At 34.9% G+C, this 21,833-nt stretch overlaps 3 protein-coding genes across 3 annotated transcripts in view; all 3 read left to right on the top strand.

The window, feature by feature from the left end:
• The window catches only part of Smp_091650 (putative cation-transporting ATPase), a gene marked incomplete at both ends in the record, with an annotated part of 23,443 nt that extends 14,855 nt beyond the window's left edge, over positions 1-8,588 (top strand). The window contains 5 exons of the mRNA XM_018798006.1: positions 1,692-1,922; positions 3,413-3,755; positions 7,058-7,312; positions 8,314-8,517; positions 8,557-8,588. Coding sequence (XP_018652991.1) covers positions 1,692-1,922; positions 3,413-3,755; positions 7,058-7,312; positions 8,314-8,517; positions 8,557-8,588 — 1,065 coding nt within the window. The remainder of the gene's footprint in view (positions 1-1,691; positions 1,923-3,412; positions 3,756-7,057; positions 7,313-8,313; positions 8,518-8,556) is intronic.
• A 2,433-nt stretch (positions 8,589-11,021) lies between these two features.
• On the top strand, positions 11,022-11,719 carry Smp_091660 (hypothetical protein). Its single transcript, XM_018798005.1, has one exon. It carries the CDS (start codon positions 11,059-11,061, stop codon positions 11,362-11,364), a length of 306 nt encoding a protein of 101 aa, XP_018652990.1. The 5' UTR covers positions 11,022-11,058; the 3' UTR covers positions 11,365-11,719.
• A 5,151-nt stretch (positions 11,720-16,870) lies between these two features.
• Smp_203130 (uncharacterized protein) lies at positions 16,871-17,428 on the top strand (the record flags this gene model as incomplete). Its single annotated transcript, XM_018798004.1, has 1 exon — positions 16,871-17,428. One exon carries the CDS (start codon positions 16,871-16,873, stop codon positions 17,426-17,428), a length of 558 nt encoding a protein of 185 aa, XP_018652989.1.
• Positions 17,429-21,833: the final 4,405 nt, after the last annotated feature.

Here is a 21,833-nt window from a genome sequence, read left to right as displayed (position 1 = left end):
AAGTTAAAAACACTACTACATAGAACTTTTTATAGTAAATAGCTCTTGCCACGTCCCCACACTTTGTCGTATTATAATCCGCATTTTCTATCGTAAAGAATTCTGCACAAATACAAGCGTTAGCGAAGCTACAGTCTTACCTACTTATCGATTATTCTTAGGTAAAATTGGCATCGTTGAATCTGTACATGCTGTTTGCTTAGTCTGTGGAATGAAATTGTTGTTATTATGGAAGGTGTGAGTGCTATCTATCTTCCATGGACTGTAAAGTCTAGGAATATGAAGTACTGACCAACCCCCTTTTAGACATACCTTTGAGTCTAAGGGAGAAAGGAATTGAAAAGGGTTCAGTTTATACGAAACCAATCATGACTGGTGAGCATTTACTTTTGTCACAGTTTCTTTCAGCTGTGACGTAAGTGAAGCTATTAAGAAGTAGTGTAGATTCCTGCTAAATATAACACGGGTGTTCGGAGTTTGACAAAAATTTTACCAGTAACACCTTTGAACTCGAAATATGCCAACCCAATCTAGAAGATATGAACTAATGAAATAATAAAGGGAATTTTGTGAAGAATTTAGAAACGTAGGATAGATGCATCTGGATTATTGCGAAAGATTTTTAACTATTTCATTTGAAGTCTGTAACTATTGGTTACAATAATTATGCGGATGGCAACCAGATAGTCTGTACCTACCTACACTGCTAGTTCCAACAGTCAGTGTTTTCATTGACTTATGCAATGTTTGGGTTTGACCGCCCCTATCTTTCTTCCAATCTACTCCAACATCGCGCGTCTAGGTAGTTAGTAGATGGGTTAGTATAGTAAGGCACGATCGATTTACATTTGAATCTCCTTAGGTATGACTGTTTTCTGGAAGAACCCAATAAAACTATCTATTTGAATCCCAAAGGGTAATTAACCAGTCTAATGAATCATAATTACCTAATAGTTATTGATGTTGCTGTTTTTGTCCACTTGTGATCTCAAATTGATTTGTCTTTGTTCTTTAGTATATAACCTTTTTTTTTCAATGGGAATGCTTCTTTTTTTAGGTGGATAAGTTAAATTAATGATATAAGCCCAGAAATGTTAGGATACAATTTTTATGATCCACCATCAAGGACTTATTACTTTACAGCAGTAGCATCTACTTACTCATGATGCACTGCGCCTAGGAAACCTAGCTTACTATTGTACAATGTATCGAACTTTCAATTTAAACTGCATAATCTAATCTCTTCCTGTGATTATTACTGATAATGGTATTACCTAATATTTCAAATCCAAAATGTAATGAAACAGGCCTCAAAACCCGGATACTGTGTTGGAAAGTTAGCAGTTAAGCAATAGAGTCGTATTACAAATAATGCCTAAATATATGAATAGTCGATGGACTCAGTTTTTATTTCTGATTGTTCTGTTAAGAAACTTTTCTGTATGTGTTTCGTAAAATTTCGTGCCCAGCAGCATTTGACTTTATATTGTTATTACTTTTTCTACTCAGGTATTTGTCTTGATAATCTTTTATCTCAGTGTGCTAATGTGGTATGGCAACTTGAACCAATGCGGATATGTGCCAATTTCTACATTAGGCCTGACTGATATTAACATCCACAATATATTTTTGTTGTATCTCCATTCTATTCCATTGTATATTTTGTTTTTCTTTCTAAAAAAAATATTTAGGTTCGTCCTGCATTAGAAGCCCTAAGAAATGCTGGTATACGTGTTTGGATGTTGACTGGAGATAAACTTGAGACAGCTGCATGTATCGCTAAATCTTCTCGTTTAGTCGGCCGTGATACACCTATGTACATATTTAAATCAGTTAGTGGTCGAATGGAAGCTCATTTAGAATTGAACGCTTTTCGTAAACGTTGTGATCATGCCTTATTGATAACTGGAACATCAATGGAGGTAAGTAATTATATGATAAATTTGTTTTTTCATTATCTCACATATATATTATCTATTGTTTTCACAAATTATTGTCATTGTTATAAGCTGAGCACATTGTTTGTTTACACAACCTGTATATGATCCCTCATGATTGCATAACTTTTAGTTAACGAAAGCATTAATAATTATTCATGGTAACAGCTGGAACACAAGTGACTCGGTCTCAGTTCTAGGTAGCTATCCATTGTGACATCCTCGTTCTGGCTAACCACTAACTACCTACATTACAAATCTCACAGCAAGTTTATATGTTGTCCCAGTTAAATTTGTTTTTCTAATGGCATTCTTAAAATAATTGGAAAATGTGGATAAGATATTGCATGCTGTGTCCTGACTGGTAATCAAAGGTAGTAATTTATGCTTGTTAGTGTTTTCATTTTGTCGACAGAAATTACATAATAGCAACTGAATTAATTACGGTAATACCATGGTACACTTCATCTAGTGTTATGCGTCTGATGATAGTCATTTGTATTGTTCAAACTGAACTACACTAAATCAGTTTTCAGCCAGCAATTTGTTGTTCAGAATTCGTTATCTGAAATCTATAAGGCCTGCTTCGGTTTGGGCACCCGGGCAGTATCACAGCCCTCACACAAATCAATGATAACTACTACTGACCTCATTGTTATTATGTGGCGCATATGTATATAATGCTACCCCCGTACCATTGTTTATGTGCTCAGACAAATAAATCAATAAATAATAAAGCATCTCTCTTTTACTAATAGTCGATGGGATGATATGTATTTAATTTCAAAGTAAATCACTTCCTGTTTGAAGTTTATAAACATTTTTCTCAACCCCTCAAGTTAGGCACTTAAAAGGAATATACATACTTCTTCGAGTTTTGTAGTTGGTTTTCAGTAAGGATGACTTACAATCAATATTATATAAAACGATACAATGGTGGTTGCAGGTGGTCAACAGGAAACCCTGGACCCGGGTTTCGTTCTACTTGGCACTCGTCAGCAAGGTGTACCTGTAATGTTGAGGGAACTGGTGCTCCCCGACGGATTCGATCCCGTGTCACTCAGCCTCACCGTCAGAGACGTTACCACTGAGCTATTCGGGCCGCAACCGACAAACAATAGACTTGAACATTTCACAATTTTCAAACTTAATGCAAACAATGTTGGATAATCGGTAGTTTTAGTTATTGCATTTGTGTTGTAATAACAAGGAAGATGTTTCATGAATCCAACCCTGTTTTATTTTTAACTGTTGGAAAGGTATTTAAGCTAGAAATTACCTTTCATGGTGACCATTTTGATCTAATAATAATAAAATATAATATAATAACTCTTGTATACACTTAAATTATATTCTGTATTTTCTCTTAGTAATCTATGTGTCTATTTGATTTACACACATGTGCATTATATAAATTCACTGATATTGACCGGAGTTGTCATGTGTTTTTTTTCTTTTTTTTCTCTGTGTATAAGACATGCTTAAGATTTTATGAACATGAATTTGTTGAATTGGCAAGACAATCACCGGCTGTAGTTGTATGCCGTTGTTCACCGACACAAAAAACACAAATTGTCACCTTATTAAGATATCATACAAAAGCAAGAGTAGCAGCTATCGGTGATGGAGGCAATGATGTTGGCATGATTCAAGCATCTGACCTTGGTCTTGGTCTTTTAGGTAAAGAAGGTCGACAGGCTAGTCTGGCATCTGATTTCAGTTTAGCACAATTTAAACATGTCACACAATTATTACTTGTTCATGGAAGGAATTGTTACAAAAATACAGCTGCATTAGCCTTGTTTGTTATCCATCGAGGTAAGTATTCTATACCTATATATATGCACTCATATACGTAATGTTAACCAGCTGAGGAGAATGTTTGAATAATAATGAGTTTCATTGTATGTTTGAGAATAACCGTTGTTGGTGATTGAGTAAGTTACTGGAGTTTTCTTATAATAGAACAACCTGAGTATGATGTGCTCAGACTATAGGCTTCTATTACCGATTCATTGATTATTGTTTATGTTAGTATTATTAAAGTAGAATTATCTTTAGAATAGTTCAACTGAGAGGTGGCTTTTATATCCTCAAAGTAACTGAGTGTTATTCTGAGTTGTTGTAGTTTGTGTTATAGTCTGTCTGTTGTTTTGCTTATAAAATTAACAAGTGAGGAGATGCAGTCCCATGGTAGCCGGTGAACAACAATTGATTCATCCGCCATTTGTTCCCTCAGGATACTGGAGCTTATGTGCACCATTGGCTTGGAATTGTGGTTTTCCAACTCCCCTAAGTGGACTCGCCGTGCCCACCGGCCCGGCTAGAGCGCCAGATATTCGCTTTTCGTCCTCTAAATTTCGTAAACAACACCGGTGCCACGAGAAGGCAGTGAGTAGGACTTCCCTATCAGAGGCTATATACGCGTGGCCACGTGAGAGCATTTGAAGAGGGAGAGGTGACTCTCTCTACTCTCGGCCGTACTAGGGCATTTGGGGGCACTTTTAGGAACACTTTATATTCTTTCCAAAAGTCAAATTGAAGGTGAATATCTCTTTTTTTTATGGTAATATTCAATGAACTTGGAGTACACGACAAATTTAGCAAAGTATAAGCAATAAGAACTAATTTAGGTAACAGTGTATATGTTCCAAATTCGTCATAACGATAAATTCGGATTAACGAATACTGTTTTTTTCCTTTTAAACTGTTAAATAAGTAATTCATTGTGCTTTAAAGTTTTTTTGTTGTTGAATATTTTCAACTACAACAGTCATCTTATTCCTTCTTGTTCTTGTTCTTGTTCTCCTTCTTCTTCCTGTATTGACTTACAATAACAATTTAGATCTTTTTCTAAATTACATTTCTAGTTTATTTTGGCTTTAAGAAATAAAAAACTATCGATTTATTTGGTGGTGTGTATGTTTCGTTTTTCTTTAATGAATGTACTCTTCTAAAAATATATTTAATACATATTGCAGATTAAAAACAAACAATGTTTCCGATTATGTTTAATACTGTGTTAAGGTAGTGACATCATTGATTTTAAGGTTGTTAATCATTAATAATAATTCAATTTTTAATGTTTGTCTAACTTAAATCATCAGGATAGGGTTGTAAAGATTGTTAAGTTAAGATTGATATCATGAATGGATCAATGTTAAACCATCATTGAAAACCTAGAAGCACTGAACGGCCGTTTCGTCCTAGTATGGGACTCAGTCGTGAGCTTTTACAATCCCACACGCCGTCCAGTGCTTCTAGGTTTTCAGTGGTTTAAAATTGATCCATTCATGATATCAATCTAAACTCACCAATCTCCACAACACCATACTGATAGTTATCTCGTGCTCACTAGTGACTGACGTCAAGATGGACTTTCTGGAATCGCAGTGAGAAGCCGTGACCAGTGAAGTTCAACCATGTCTGTTGTGAGGCAGTTACTCACTGAATACAATGGTGGTTGGACGCGCAATATCGTGCATTGGTGGAAGTTTGACATTAACATCATTGGATGCCGGCTCAGTGTTCTAGAGGTTAACTTAAATCAGTTCGTGATCTCAGTAAAATGCAACAATCCTGTACTGTACTGCCCCTGGTACGGTCAAGAGTGGAGAGAGTCACCTCTCCTTCTTGAAGTACTCTCACATGGCCACGCGTATACAACCACTGATAGGGAAGTCCTACTCACTGCCTTTTCGCAGCATTACTGTTTACGGAAAGTGAATATCCGGCGCTTTAACCGGGTTGGTGGACACAGTGAGTCCACCTAGGGGATTTGAAAAACCGTGATTCTAAACCAATGGGGCACATGACCTCCAAGATCCTGAGGAAACAAAAGGTGTATGGACCTATTGTTAATCACTGGCTACCATGAGACTGCATCTCTTTACGTCGCTCCTCTGTCTTGTGGACTAGACCTTCAGGTCAAAGATTCGGGAAGTGGCCCCCTAATAAAACCACCTGCTTCGGTTTGGGCGCCTGAGCAGTATCACTGTCCTCACACGAATCAGTGGTAACTACTGACCTCATTGCTATTGTGTAGCACATATGTATTTGATGCCCCCTTGCACCATTGTTTATGTGTTCAGATAAATAAAATAAATAATTAAATACTGAATATTTCATCTTCAGCATTACCTAGATGATTATTACTAACCAAGACAAGAAAGCTGATTAGAGATTTTTCTTCTCTTAGTTCTTTGTTTAAATACACATTCATTGTGTCTTCAGCTACGTTTTATTAATCCACATATAAGGACGATTGGTATTTCAATTGATGAACACACCCTGATTTTTGGGGAGTTCTCCAAATTACAGAAAAATAGTCTTGCATATAATGTCATTTCCAAAATAAAAAGCTTTAATTACTCTCTAGTTCTGTTTTTTATAGCCTCAAGGATTAAGTTAATGAAACTAGTTTACTCATTTCATACACAAACTCGTTATATATCCAAATCTTATGGATCCATTTGGTGCACTGAAGAAATCATCAATGGTTATCGAGTTAATATATATTCAATTGTAGGTTTGATTAATACGGATTTCTATCTTTTAGTTCATATTACCTAAAGTCATCAAGTAGTTTGTTTTTCTAACTGCTAATCCTCAATTAACAATGGTCTGTTTGGGTCGTTAGAAAAAGATTCATTTAGTTGGTTCACCTCATATCGAAGCAGACCCTTGGTAAATTCATACTTATCTCTTGTACTACTTAATTAGACTGAGTAATATGAGTTATTTAATATCAACTTGTAGACCTACGTCATTTGGAGAATAAATTAAATCAGGTAGCTCTGGACACAGGTGTGTCGATCTTAACTTCGGAATTCCCCGACAGTGTGTGCTTACTCGTAATTAGTCACATAGGATTGAGCCTAGGGTCATTCAGATTTTATTAGGATACCGATATGCATCACTGAATTGTAATCTAACAGTCTACATGTTCAACTCCCGTCAGTTTACTATAGAGCTTAATCATAATCCTATCATCCCTAATAACGACCGTATTTCGGATATGGTTATATTTCACCAACGAAAAAAGGTTTTTCCACATAGCATTTTGATTTTATCTTGAAGTTTACTAGTTTCACCTGCAACATTGTTTCTTTTCATTCTAGGTTCTATTATCACTGTCATGCAAGCGATATTTTCAGCCGTTTTCTATTTTGTTGCAATACCGTTATTCCCAAGTTTTCTATATGTTGGTTATGCCACAGTGTTCACGATGTTCCCTGTGTTTTCATTGGTGCTTGACAAGGATGTACCAGATCGTATTGCTATAACCTATCCTGAATTATATAAAACTTTACAGAAAGGTCGTGAATTAACTTTTAAAACTTATTTCATCTGGCAGTTGATTAGTGTTTATCAAGGTTAGTATATACATATGAATACAATCATATTACCTTGTTCATTCATTATGATGAATAAATTTTATTATGATTGGTAGTAGATTGAATAGGTGGATATATTCTGGCATATTGTACTCCTAATGAGAACATGTCGGTGGTTATGGTAATGATTTGTTTTACAGGCTGTTAAACATTTAGGGAAAAGAATTTATCTGTGTTCTTGACTGTTGAGTATATTCGGATCATTAAATTGGACACCTTTCAATTTAATCATATATACACTATCTCAAGTGGATGGTTTTTTAAAACGTCACATTAAGTTTCTGAAAGTTTATACTGTAGAGTTGTCAATATTGATTCTGACACTAATTCGTATTCTCTTCTTAGCGGTTTGACTATTTGTGAAACACTTACCTCATTATAATCTGAGATGTATTATGTTGAGTAATATAAAGGTTTCTCAGACAACATCATACTTTCTTAAGCATTGTGTTTTAAAGGATGCATTAATTTTAATATTCTTCCTATCATATCCAGAAATTGCAAGTGGAAAAAAGCGTAACTTTGGGATCCTCAAATTGTATGTTTTAACTTAGATGATAGACAGATGAACATCATCAATATAGAGCCCGGTACACATGTTCGTTGTCCCAAGTGAAAGTGCTAATCCTTAATTTCTCAGTTAATTTTGGTGTAAGCCTTAAATGATGTGATTCCTTTCACTGTGATAAAAAAAGTTGCTGACTCACATGATATAACCAATCATAAATCATCATTGAATTATCCCATTCACAATTTCCTTGTTAAATATCTCAACTGAAAGATCGAAGGTTCTGGGTTCGAATCACACATTCAGGACCGTGAATTCTCACTCCTGTGGATTCCTATACTAGGACGAAATGTTCATCCAGTGCTTCCAGGATTTTACTAGTGTTATAACTTAGATCAGTTCATGATTTCAATGAAACTCAACAATCTCCATAATCACATATTAATTTGTTCTCATTGTTTCACTTTTTTAGGTAGTGTTATCATGTATGGTGCTTTGTTACTTTTCGAAGATGAATTCATTCATGTAGTAGCTATCACATTTACAGCTTTATTATTAACGGAATTACTAATGGTGGCTATTACCATACGTACATGGCATCTTCTAATGATTTTAGCGGAAGTTATCAGTTTAGCAATTTATATAATGGCATTGATTGTTATGAAAGCATATTTTGGTAAGTGTGTGATTCTTTCTTTTTTCCCATGACTAAAAGCCGTTGACTTTATGGTTTTATCTCACAAATGAAATTTCCGTTACTTACTTTTAAACACAACTTCTTATACTAAATCGAATGTGGTATATTTCGTAATACGCTAATAAATGATTGTTCAAATCTTTGTGGATGATTTGTATTTCTATTCTGTAACTCTCTGGTTGAAATTTGTGTTCCTTCAACTCTTATGAGGCACTAGTTCATGTGATTTACTTCCAGCTAATGATGCTACCCGACTGCTGAGTTCAAACTCGTTGCTTAATGCCTGCAAGTCAAATACCTTTATCAATGGGTGATCGCTTGTAAACACAGCCACTACACTTCTTATACTTTTTTAAAGGTTAGTTTATGCAATAAATGTTGTTAGACAGAACTGCGACACAAGGTAATACGGATGTAGTGGAGTAAGTCACCTAGTATTTCGAACAAGTGACTTTCGATCATACATCTGAATTTCAGTCCATACAGGTTCTTTGCATAACTGATTTTTAAAGGACATCCACTATACAAACTTTTATCTCGTTTTTTTTTGCTGTAATGAAAGCCATCAACACCAGTATATCTACAATATTGATGCGAAGTCGATATTGTCGTTCAGTGCCCCAGTCATAGATCGAACCAGTGAGTTAGTTTGAAGCATGCATTCATTCTAACTGAATTATATGTTCGATTACCAGGTGACTGTTTGTAGCAATGAGATAGCGTTTAAAACACTTAACTTTTAATCTGTATGATTAGTTTGATTCTAAGCAGTCAGATAGTATCGTGTTAGCTTTCATACAAATAACCTTCAATTCAATAGTAAGTTAAATTATTTATTTATTGTATTATAATTGGACGTTTATTCCAATATGAACTTATAAGGGTACCTATTTGTTTATTTTACTGTATTTAAACACATAAATATTGGTACAAAGGGGCACCAGATATATATGCGCCACACAAAACAATGAGAATGGGAAGAGAAAGGGGTAAGATGCATATATATAAAAGAAAAAAATAAAGTGAAAGAAAAGAGAAGAGTAATGATGGAGGAAACTGAAATGTACAACCAGAAGAACTCTTTCAGTTAAGGAGGTTATAACCACTCTTTATGAAGAAAGTAAAAGAAGGTTACAACAGGTTCGCCACTGGCTTCTATTCTGAGCCATATCTGATAACGTCTCTAGCCACTGTGTTGCACCATCTCTTGGACCCCAGCCAGGGAGTTGTGAAGGACCAACAGCAGCCAGCCCTTTGTAGCTTTCTTTCATACCACGACACCATGTCATATACTGACCACCTCTCCGCTTTTCCAACCAGTCTCAGTGTCGGCAAATAATGCACGACGTGGAATTCTCTGGGACGACATTCGTAGAACATGTCCAAACCACCGAAGTCGGTGTTTCATAAGGGTACCTATATTAGGGTAAAGCTGAATTGAATTAAAAAATTCCAGGAAGCAGTTGAATACAACCTGACATGTTTTTTCTATCCTATTATCGATTAGATCAGATTGAAATCATTGTCCTACTAGTTATGTATACATTCTGTTTTTATTTTATCTTATTTAAACACATAAATATTGGTACAAGGAAGCACCAGATAAATATGCGTCTCACAAATGTCATTTGATTTGTGTGAGGGCTGTGATACTGTCCAGGTGCCCAAACTGAAGCAGGTGGTTTTCTTAGGGGACCACACCTGGAGCTGTTGACCTAAAGGTCTGATCCACAAGGCAGTGGAACATCGTAAGAAGATGCAGTCCCATGGTAGCCGGTGACCAACGATTGGTTCATACGCCATTTGTTCCTTCAGGATCCTGGAGGCGATGTGCACCATTGGTTTGGAGTCAGGGTTTTCCAACTCCCCTAGGTGGACTTTCCGTGTACATCAACCTGGTTAAAGCGCCGGACATTCGCTTTTCGTCCTCTTATTTTCGTAAACAACACCCGTGGTGCGAGAAGGCAGTGAGTAGGACTTCCCTATCAGTTGTTGTATACGCATAGCCATGTGAGAGCATTTCGAGAGGGAGAGCGGGCTCTTCCCACTCTCGGGAGTACCAGGGCATTTGGGGTCTTTCATACCTTCTGTTTCATTCTGATTATTCCAGTCACTTTCTCATCATTTGTAATCTTTTCAATTTTTCTTTGTTTTATTCATTGACTATAGATTCAGTATTTCTAAGAACAATTGGATTTGTTTGGAAAGTATTAGCTATCACTGGTGTTAGTTGTATACCAATATTAATATTGAAATTTATTCATTATAAATTTAGACCATCAATTTATTCAAAACTGCAATAAAAATGTTATTTTTTTTTGTGTGGAATGAATTCGTCCATACACACAAACACATTTATCCATTGAATTCTCTATACATGGCAAATAAACTAGATTTTCACAAAAAAAAAATTTTTTTTTAAATTGTCATTCATTTACTACTTAAATTTTGTTATTTTTATGTAACTTTTTTTTTATTTTTTTCAATTCATGTGCTGTGATGAATAACTAACGATTTGAGATGTTCATGATGATGATGATGATGATGATGTACGACCCTGATATGCTTAAAAATTGTAAACACTGTGATCTTTCGTACACCTTTGTTCCATATCATCATTGCTATCTATGTGTAAACTTGAAATTGATTACATATTTCTCTCTTTTCTTTTTCCGTCCCTTCGTTGTAACTTTCTTTTTAAACTTGTTTATTGATTTTTATCAGCTAATAGATGATGCAACATTTGTGTATCGATGTAAGTACAATCTCGTCGGCTCTCTTTTTCTCATAGATCTGGCATGTTCCATTCAAAATATTGAACTCTGAAAAATAGTTTAACAATTATTATTTGTCAAGACTGTTGTTACTGCCACAGGCCATACATACTACTACTAGTACTACTAGTATTACTATTACCTATGCTACTGTCATCAAATAAAAAACACACAAAGTGATTATGATGCCTGTTATGTTCGCGTGTCTGTGTGTGTATGTGTGTAAGTGGGGTACCCACTATTTTATTCTTATCGATCTAACGTAATCAAAATTATATATATATATTCATGTTGTTTCTTGATCTTTGAATCAGTTGTGTACCATTTATGTGGCTCTTCCTAAGAAAGAAAACCTTTTATTTATTATTGTCATGGTAATTCCTTGTTGAATAAATTCATTATTGATGTGCACCGCATGTTTTGTCATTTCAAAACTGATCATTATCACAGTCATTGTTATGTATGCGTATGTGTATGTATGTATGTATGCTTGTACACATTGTCTTCATTCATACTTTCTACTCATTAAACTGGGTCAATTGTCATTTATGATATTGTGTTGGTTATATGGATTTATGGAAAAACATATTTTAGTCATCATAGTAACATAGTAGCATAATTGATAGAAATAAATCAATAGTGTCATAAAGACAGAAGGGCCTCCGGATTACGTTATAATACTTTTCAAAAGTTTGTAAAAGAGTTAATCAACCCAATAAGAACGTTTTATCAACAATAAAGAAGTAAGGATATGAGTAATATTTGTTGGTGTTCAACTATGATCATATTTCATCATGTTGAAGTTACATCCAGCTAAGGTAATGGATATATTGTACTATGATATTAACAATTTCAAAGCTTATCTCATAAAGCCTATGTAATCAAAATCTATCAATTGTGTCAATGATTATGCTGAATTATCATTATAGTTTGTAACTTTAAGTGATCTTAATCAAACTCATCACTAAATCTATTTTGAATAAATTCCATCAAATTTGGATCCCAATGTTGCGTTTTTCTTCCTCTTACGTGTTCGGATATTGACCTTCTGAATAGAGACTTACTTGCTGAGTTATAGTACTGTTATAAATTGTATTTGCTAATAAACGACCCAGCTACTCCTATTGCTTAGTATTCTTATACAATGACACTCGACAAGACCCCAAAATCAGAACACGTTGAAAAGGAACGAAATTGTATTCAAAATAACAATGGTAGGTGAACAGCAATCAATCGTTAGAAAAACATTCATATATTTATAGAATATGCATAAGAAGCTTCTAGATTTTTCTCCAATAATTTGCCCGGGCTGATTGGTTTAGAATCAGCCAATCAGCGTGCACCATCACGATCATGCACATAAACGCCTTAATCCGGTTTATTTCCCGCTAACAAGTACATAGATCACACGCTGTAATCACTAATAAAATGCAAATTATTCTGGATCCCCTTCATAGTCATGTAGACTTGTTTAGGATGAGTCATTTTCCCTCTAAATACAAAGTATTATTTCTAAACTTGTCTGTCTCAAGTCATAGTTTGGATGTAGGAAGTGAAGTTGACTTCATCTATTGTAGGAGTCTGATTGGCTTGTTTTGGTTAGTAGGTTAACGCAATCTCCACATAGATTTAAAGGGCTCATTTATCTTTTACCAACTAAGTTATTCATATTGTTGGCAAGATATCATACTTTGACGATAAGTGACTCAAGATTTAGAGAAACACTAAAAGAGATTACTTTTGATCTCTTACTGTCATTTTTATCACTGATTTTTAACATTAGTATGCATAACTCCAACCATGCAATCCTCATGATTTCGCTAGAGTTGGTATCCAAACAACAACTTAAATTGGTTGCTATAAGCCTGCTTATAATTCTTTAGTCAAGTGAATATTTATTATTAATTTTAGTGGTCGGTACTAGTGTATCACTCACTCGGTGCTTATCGATTAATTGTTCTCATAAAATACTATTAACCATCTACTATGTTGAAATTGTCCTGTTTTAAATTGAGAAATATTGTCTCAGAGAAAAGTTCTTATTTTAGAGAATTCAGTTTCAAAGCTGTACAATCGCAATTATATACTTTTTTCTCACTTCAGTGGAGTTTTGTTCTTTGAACTGGATGGTTTAATCGTGGAGCTTTCATTATTCTTCTGAACAACATCAGAACAAACTTCAGGTAGAAATGAAGTGTTCGAATTTCTCCACATATGGCTCACTACCTGTCCTGTCGACTTTGATCTTAATTGGTTTTTGTTGACCTTTAACGTGTCATTGTTTACTTCATTTTGATTATATTTCCCATTGGCGAAGAATGGTAATTAGATCTTAGCAACAACAATTGTTCTTATCATTTTCTTTAATAAGAATAACGTTTTTATCCCTTTATTTTAACCTACTATTACCATGTTTAGTAAAAGTTTGGGTGACTGTCTTATTGCCATTACTATCATTTTGAAAAATAAGTTTATATTTCCGATTGTACAGCGTTGGAAATGAATTCTCATAGTTGAAATCATGAGTCAATTGAACCTAGATCACCATGGAAAACCTGGAAGCACTGGATGGCTGTTTCGTCCCATTATGGGGCTCCTCAGCAGTGCGCATCCACGATCCCGCCTCACGAGATTCGAACCCAGGATCTACCAGTCTTGCGCCAGAGCACTTAACCACTAGACCACTGAGCCGGCATCCAACGGTGTTAAAATAAAATTCACCAAAAAAGGAACACCTCGGTGAATCATTGTTTCTTACTTTATGTTTCAATGGTTATATTCCGTTTAATTTTTTGAGATGTACTTATTTTTCCGAAAGTGAAATAAAATCTCTTTTGCTTACTTGTGAATAGCTTGTTTTGCGGATTTTATACTACTTGTCATAACCTAGTAGTATAAAAACTTACTCAAAATATTTAGATCATTTTTCTTAAGCAACTAGTTTTGACTACTTCTCAATAGTTTTTATCTGTTTTGTAAGGTATAAATAAACATTATAAATATATGATTACACTGACAATTGAGTTTTCAGATGTAAAGTCTAGGGACTGTGATTAGAGGGTACTACTATTGTTTTACGGATCTTAGTTACATCAACATTAGAACTAAGGGACATCTAAAATTTATGGTCACTTTATGAATTATAATTTTACTAATTCTATCAAAGATTGACTCACATGGCCGTTAAAATTTTCTGTTTCTTACCATCAAACATGGAATATTCCCATCTTAACCCTGAAATAAAAGATTGAATAATGCACAGTCTAGTTGGATAGTGTATTGCAAATGAATTCTCCTACATCGTAAATGCATGGTTTTTACTTTGTGATCACAGTAGTTTCTGCATATCTTGTATAGGTTTATTCATCCAATTCCTTATCGTATCATTCATTTTATTCAGCATAATTATCTATGTGACTACTCGGTATATACTGACTAATTCTACTCACGAAATGGTCAAACTCTGTGTTGCTGAGTTTTAGTAGAGAAATATCTGAGAATTTGAAGGCAATACCTGTCCTAACCTGTTTTTATATTGAATATATAAAATCATTCAATGATAATGACATGCTTATCCAAAGGGACTTGTGTTTGGTCGAGTAGTTCGGATGAACATACTTGATACATCATGTTTGAGTAACTATTTGTATTCTACACATATTTCTTCACTATGCACCTGACAATAAGCTCTTATTCTGGTTCATATCTGGTTCTATATCTAACATTCGGATTATTCAGTACGTATATCACGTGGTTATTGTAATGATGTGTCGCTTGTGTATTAGCCATGGATTTATCTAGTTGCATTATATATCCGTTTTGGGGCAAGAGATATCGCCCATCATGCTTAGTACTTTGCATCGTCAAGTCGACGATAAAAAAATTTACTCAACTAGAAAATTGACATAAAACAAAAGCACAAAATAAAAGTCTAACGAAACAGAACATCCCCATCACCAGTTGTTGTATCGATTGCTTGAGTGCCCACTTAATATATGACGTTATACGACCACCAATTGGAGAGCAGTGAATTTATTGATCGCCCAATGATACACCGAAACCGTATGAGCAGTCTTGAGCACTACTCCGTCCTGCTATCTGCCTAGCCCAGCCAGTTAAGTCCAGAACACCAATAACAGCCCCTGCAATATAAATCATTATTCACAAACATACTGGGTTTATTTACCAATCAAACAGACTACATCGTACCATAAAATAGAAAATAACATTTGTACAAGATTTGGCCAAATGTGGCTGTGAATAGGGGGAGCAGTAAATAATGGACTATGGATAACTGAAGAATGGTAAATCGTACAGTAGTAGTCTTAGGGTCAAAATAAAGCTTATAATAAGGGGGACACGAATATGAATAGTTTAGTTACTTAACAATTATACAATAGGAAATATACATATCATATTAGTCCATAAACAGTTCTCAAAGTTACCATTCATAAATCTCCACGGGATACAACAATGATTATAACTATAAGACAACTGAAGATGTCTAATTGAAATTATTTACTGTTCTGCATGATGAGCAATATGTCGTAATTGTATGTCGGTGTTGGTCTATCCAATCGGTTTTTCACTTTTTTTTCTTTTAAAAGACGTTCATTACCTTATTACATTGACATCTTGGTGACTGTTAACAGTCTTCTCTGAATACTAAGAAAGTTGATTGGAAAGGATAGAAAATAATAACAATAAAAATCATAAATTCATTTAGTATCGTTTGTTTGAATCTTCCCATTGATGTTTAGGACTGCAACTGGTCAGTCTCTAATTGGCATATGTGCATACTATGCGTCTTGCCTTAATCCACAAACATTGTAAGCAAATATGGACTCAGTGGCTGAGTGGATAACGCGATGACGTTTGAAACGAAAGATACTGGGTTCGAGTCCCAGAGTGAACATCAACTCTGAGATGCAGATACATCCAGCTAGTGACGGGTCCCAAATAGGATGAAACACGCGTCAAACTGGATTCCACTTCTAGCCACTATCCATCTTTGCTTACAATAAAATTCATAGTTATCGTTACTAGATTTATATTATTTTTTACTCAGCATATAATGATGATCTAGAAATTCATAGAACATTGACATGTATACATAGTTACACATAACCAGCTTTCTATTATTATTACTATTACAATAGTTGCCTTGTTACTTAGGTTAGACTGTAGATTACAAACACTCACGCACTTACTCTCTCTCTCTCTCTCACATACACACCCACAAATACACATGAGCACCTATATAGAAGTAATGACTTTCTAATACTTTAGCAAAGTAACTAAAATCATAGAATTGAATGATATTTATCATAAATAAAAAATGATACAAAGTAAATATGGAATTCGATATTTTTTAAAACTAGAACTCGCCTGTATTTATTATTGGTTTACTCATTATCATCAAATCGATAGCCATATATGGTTATTAAATGAAACAAATAAATATAAACAACACTTTGATGGAATTATTAATTCTGGCACTCATCAGAACATCCTTCAGTTTTAAAGAAAAACTAATCCTCTGAGGTTGCTTTACTCAAATGGCAGAAGAAGAAATAAGTGCCCTTGTCATTGATAATGGATCGGGTATGTGTAAAGCTGGATTCGCTGGTGATGATGCACCAAGAGCTGTGTTCCCATCAATTGTTGGTCGTCCAAGACATCAAGGTGTTATGGTTGGTATGGGACAAAAAGATAGTTATGTTGGTGATGAGGCACAATCGAAAAGAGGCATTCTAACTTTAAAATATCCTATTGAACATGGAATTGTTTCTAATTGGGATGATATGGAGAAGATATGGCATCATACATTTTATAATGAATTACGTGTAGCCCCAGAAGAACACCCTGTCCTACTTACTGAAGCACCAATGAATCCCAAAGCAAATCGTGAAAAAATGACACAGATCATGTTTGAAACATTCAACAGTCCAGCCATGTATGTTGCTATTCAGGCAGTTTTATCTTTGTATGCATCTGGTCGTACTACGGGTATAGTATTGGATTCAGGAGATGGTGTAAGTCATACTGTTCCTATTTATGAAGGTTATGCTTTACCACATGCAATTCTTCGTCTTGATTTGGCTGGTCGTGATTAAACTGATTATCTTATGAAAATATTAACTGAACGTGGTCATTCTTTTACAACTACTGCTGAACGTGAAATTGTTCGTGACATCAAGGAAAAACTGTGTTATGTTGCTTTGGACTTCGATCAAGAAATGAGTACTGCTTCACATAGTTCATCTCTTGAGAAAAGCTATGAATTACCTGATGGTCAAGTGATTACAATTGGTAATGAACGTTTCCGATGTCCTGAAGCAATGTTACAACCAAGTTTCTTAGGTATGGAATGTTCCGGTATTCATGAAACAACTTACAGTTCAATTATGAAATGTGATGTTGATATTCGTAAAGATCTCTATTCTAATATTGTTCTATCTGGTGGTTCTACTATGTTCCCTGGTATTTCAGATCGTATGCAAAAAGAAATTTGTAATCTTGCTCCAACAACAATGAAAATTAAAATTGTAGCACCACCTGAACGTAAATATTCTGTATGGATTGGTGGTTCTATATTAGCTTCATTGTCGACATTCAATCAGATGTGGATAACCAAACAAGAATATGATGAATCGGGTCCAGCTATTGTACATCGTAAATGCTTCTAATTTAACTTCATAACTGTACATTTTATATATTTATATTTATCTCCTTTTGTTTTCCTCTTTCATATATAACGTTCAAAACACTCTTGTCTAAATGATTATGATTTTGTTTTTCACAAAATTGTTCATTAGTTTTACATTTTCTTGATGATTAAAATTTATTCTCAAAGATTATTGGCTTTTTTGTTGTTGCTATGGTGATGGTGGTGGTGGTTGTTGTGATGGTTGCTGGGTTAAATCCTACATGAGCTAAACAATATGACCTCGTTAACTATTTTAAAAAAAAAAGTTCCTTATTCGAATATAATTTGAAAGATTAATTGAATGTTGTCATGGTTTGTTTAGGTTAATTTATTTTTTAAATATTTCAGTTTGTATATAAATAGTTTGTCTAAGTTTAGTTAAGTTAATATAATCTTTTGTTTCCGCGAGATGATAGTAATCGATAGTTAGAGACCTTGAATGACATAGCTCAAAATCGTTTACATTGTCGAAGGTGCATCCACTCTTTGTGTTCTACCAAATTCTAATCTTCTGAATTCTTCATGTACCTTTCTTTTTTTTTCTTTTCCAAATTTATTTCACTGGATTATACTCCTTCAATAAAATCTTCAAACCCTAATCTTTCGGATTACTGCTTATACTCTTACTACTTCTACCACTATGGGATTTGAATCGACAACTGGATTTCTGTGTTAATGTGATATGGCAACTAATGTACGTACGTACGATGTTCTACGTTGTGTCTAACTGACTCACTGACTCGTCTTTTATCATTATGTTTACTGAAAACACAATCAATAAAATTTATTTAATATCGACTAAACATAAAGTATTGGAGTTAAATTCAATATCATGTAAAGTAAAAAATAGTTTATATTATCTTATGTAATCATATGATAAAAAAAATTCCTGAAGTTCTAGTGAGAAGCCGTGACCGGTAGAGTTCAACTATGTTGCAAGTGATACAGTTATCCACAACAGGTAATGTAAAATGGGGTAGCACAATATCTTAGATTGATTAAAATTAAACATAGACTTTTTTGGATTCCTGCTCAATCGTATGGCAAATGAACGTGAAGGTGAGAAACTAAATGATTTCGATTCCTTATGTTTAGGTTGTAAATGTACACTGCTAAGCATTATCGTACTAGAACGTAACAACTGTCTAATGTTATCTGGTTTCTACTAATGGTCTATATAAGATCGTCTTATGATTCTAACCATGAAAAATGTATATTTCTAAAGATTCAAGTTTACATGTTTCTGAAAACTGTTGTCTTTATTTGCATTTATATTTATTTATTTAAACACATAAATATTGGTACAACGGGGCACCAGATATATATGTGCCGCACAATTCTTATTTGATGTGTGTGAAAGTATAGCAACTATCCTACAATCAATTTCGATTATAGTCTATTTTGGTTAAGCCCTTTTTATAACTTACTTAACAGACATTGTCATTCGGATAGTAACAATTTGCATATATCTTTGCACTGTTGTACCACTAGAGCACATGATACTCTAGCCAAAATGTTGACTGCTTAAATATCATTCGATGACTCATACTCCTCCCCATATATGTACGCACGCAAATATTATCAGCCTTTGTTTTGCTTTGCTGTGCCCTTATTAAATTTGACTATAAATCGCCTATGTAATTGCTTGCTATTCGCTCGCTTGCTCCTCGTTCGTTTCCTTCGCTTGTTCGCCTGTTCACTCGCTCTCTCGCTTGCCACTCACTCGCTCGTTGATATTCGCTCAGGTGTTGTTAACTTTCTGACCTGAGTTATTCGACAATAAACTGTAGTTGCTGCTATCCTTTGTCTTCTGATTTTACGCACCGTTAAGATTAGAATTATAACGGTTATCGAGGTAAACGATTAACGAATCGCGGCACTACAAGGGCTGTGATACTGCCCAGGTGCCCAAACTGAAGCAGGTGATTTTCTTAGGGGGCCATACCTGGAGCTGTTGACCCAAAGGTCTAACCCAGAAGTCAGTGGAGCATCGTGAGTAGATGCATTCCCATGGTAGCCGGTGACCAACGATTGATTCATACGCCATTTGTTCCTTCAGGATACTGGAGCTCATGTTCCCCATTGGTTTGGAATGAGGGTTTTCCAACTCCGCTAGATGGACTCGCCGTGTCCATCAACCTAGTTAAAGCACTGGACATTCGCTTTTCGTCCTCTCACTTTCGTGAGTAACGCCCCCGCCATGAGAAGGCAGTGAGTAGGACTTCCCTGACAGAGGGTATATATTCGCGTGGCCATGTGGGAGAATTTGGAGAGGAAGAGCGGACTCTCCCCACTCTTGGCCATACCAGGGCATTTGGGGGCAGTTGTCCTATTATGATGAATAAAATACGAACAATTAATTAGTGTAGTATATTAAAAGAATAGTAAAATAGAACGTAACTTATTATAAAATCTAAAAAATTAATGTTTGCATTAAGTATATCATCGTATAATCAATCATACATAAATATAATGTCATTATGATAAGAGATTTAAAGGTTACATACAACATACAACTGAATTTGTTAACATTAAGATGATGGTATTCACATTTCTTTAACTATTTGAATAGTGATAAATTCCTTGAAAGAATACATTAACTGTCATGAATGCTAAGTAGTAATACAATCTACAATGGCATATATATCTGTATATATAAATTTAGTGTATATAATATCCATATCTGGTTAGAATGTGCTGACAATATGATTCCTTCGGTATTTGTTTTATCAAGTGATTGTCATTTTTTTTAATTTTCTTTTTTAAAACTGAATGAATACCTTTTGTTTTTAGTTTATTCATTATGAAATGAAATGTAGATATTGAATTAACTGATTCTATTTTATATTATGAATAGTCTATTTTCATAGTTGCAAGTGTGAGTCAATTGAAGCTAGACCACCAAGGAAGACTTAGAAGCACTAGATGGCCGTTTAGTCCTATCGTGGGACTTCTCAGTTGTACTCATCCACGACCTCGCTTCGCGAGATTCGAACCCAGGACCTACCAGTCTCGCACCAGAGCACTTAACTATGAAAATACTAAATCTCCACAAAACTCCTTCTGATAATAATCTATTTATTAAATAAACAAAGTGATTTCTTAAAAAATTGTACTTTGAAAAGTTTAAGATATGTGTTTGATGATTATTTATTTATTTTTTTTGAACACATAAATATTGGTAAAAGGAGGTGCCGAATACATATGTGCCACATAAGTCATTTCATTTGTGTGTGGGCTGTGATAATGCTCGGGTGCCCAAACCGAAGCAGATGGTTTTCTTAAGGGGCCACACCAGGAGCCTTCGACCTAAAGGTCTAATACACAAGGCAGTAGAACAACGTTAGGAGATGCAGTCCCATGGTAGCCGGTGACCATTTGTTCCCTCAGGATCCTGGAGCTAATATTTACAATTGGCTTGGAATCAGGGTTTTACAAATTCCCTAGGTGAACTCTCCGTGTCCACCAACTCGGTTAAAGTACCGGACATTCTCTTTTCGTCCTCTGAATTTCGTAAACAACACCCCCACCACGAGAAGGCAGTGAGTAGGACTTCCCTGTCAGTGGTTGTATACGCGTGGTCACGTGGTCTCATAACATACTGTTTGCTATGAGAGATGACTCTCGGCCGTACTAGGGCATTTGGGGGCTGTATGATGATTATAAGTAATCGAATTGATAATATGAACTAGTAATTCCCAAGATTGTTTGATTCACACTACAGTAGTCAAGAATAGTTGAGTATTCGAATAAAAAAGAAATTGGCTAATACATACGAACGTAGTATATTTCTCAATTCAAAGCAAACGAGG

Source organism: Schistosoma mansoni, chromosome 6 (genome assembly GCF_000237925.1).
Source record: "Schistosoma mansoni strain Puerto Rico chromosome 6, complete genome".
Classification (NCBI taxonomy): Eukaryota; Metazoa; Platyhelminthes; class Trematoda; order Strigeidida; family Schistosomatidae; genus Schistosoma; species Schistosoma mansoni.
Note: the sequence above shows the minus strand (reverse complement) of the source record. Positions and strands in the feature narration are given on the sequence as shown.

Coding starts and splice junctions, on each gene's coding strand:
- Smp_091660 (XM_018798005.1), top strand. CDS start 11,059: ATGTTCATGATGATGATGATGATGATGATGTACGACCCTGATATGCTT.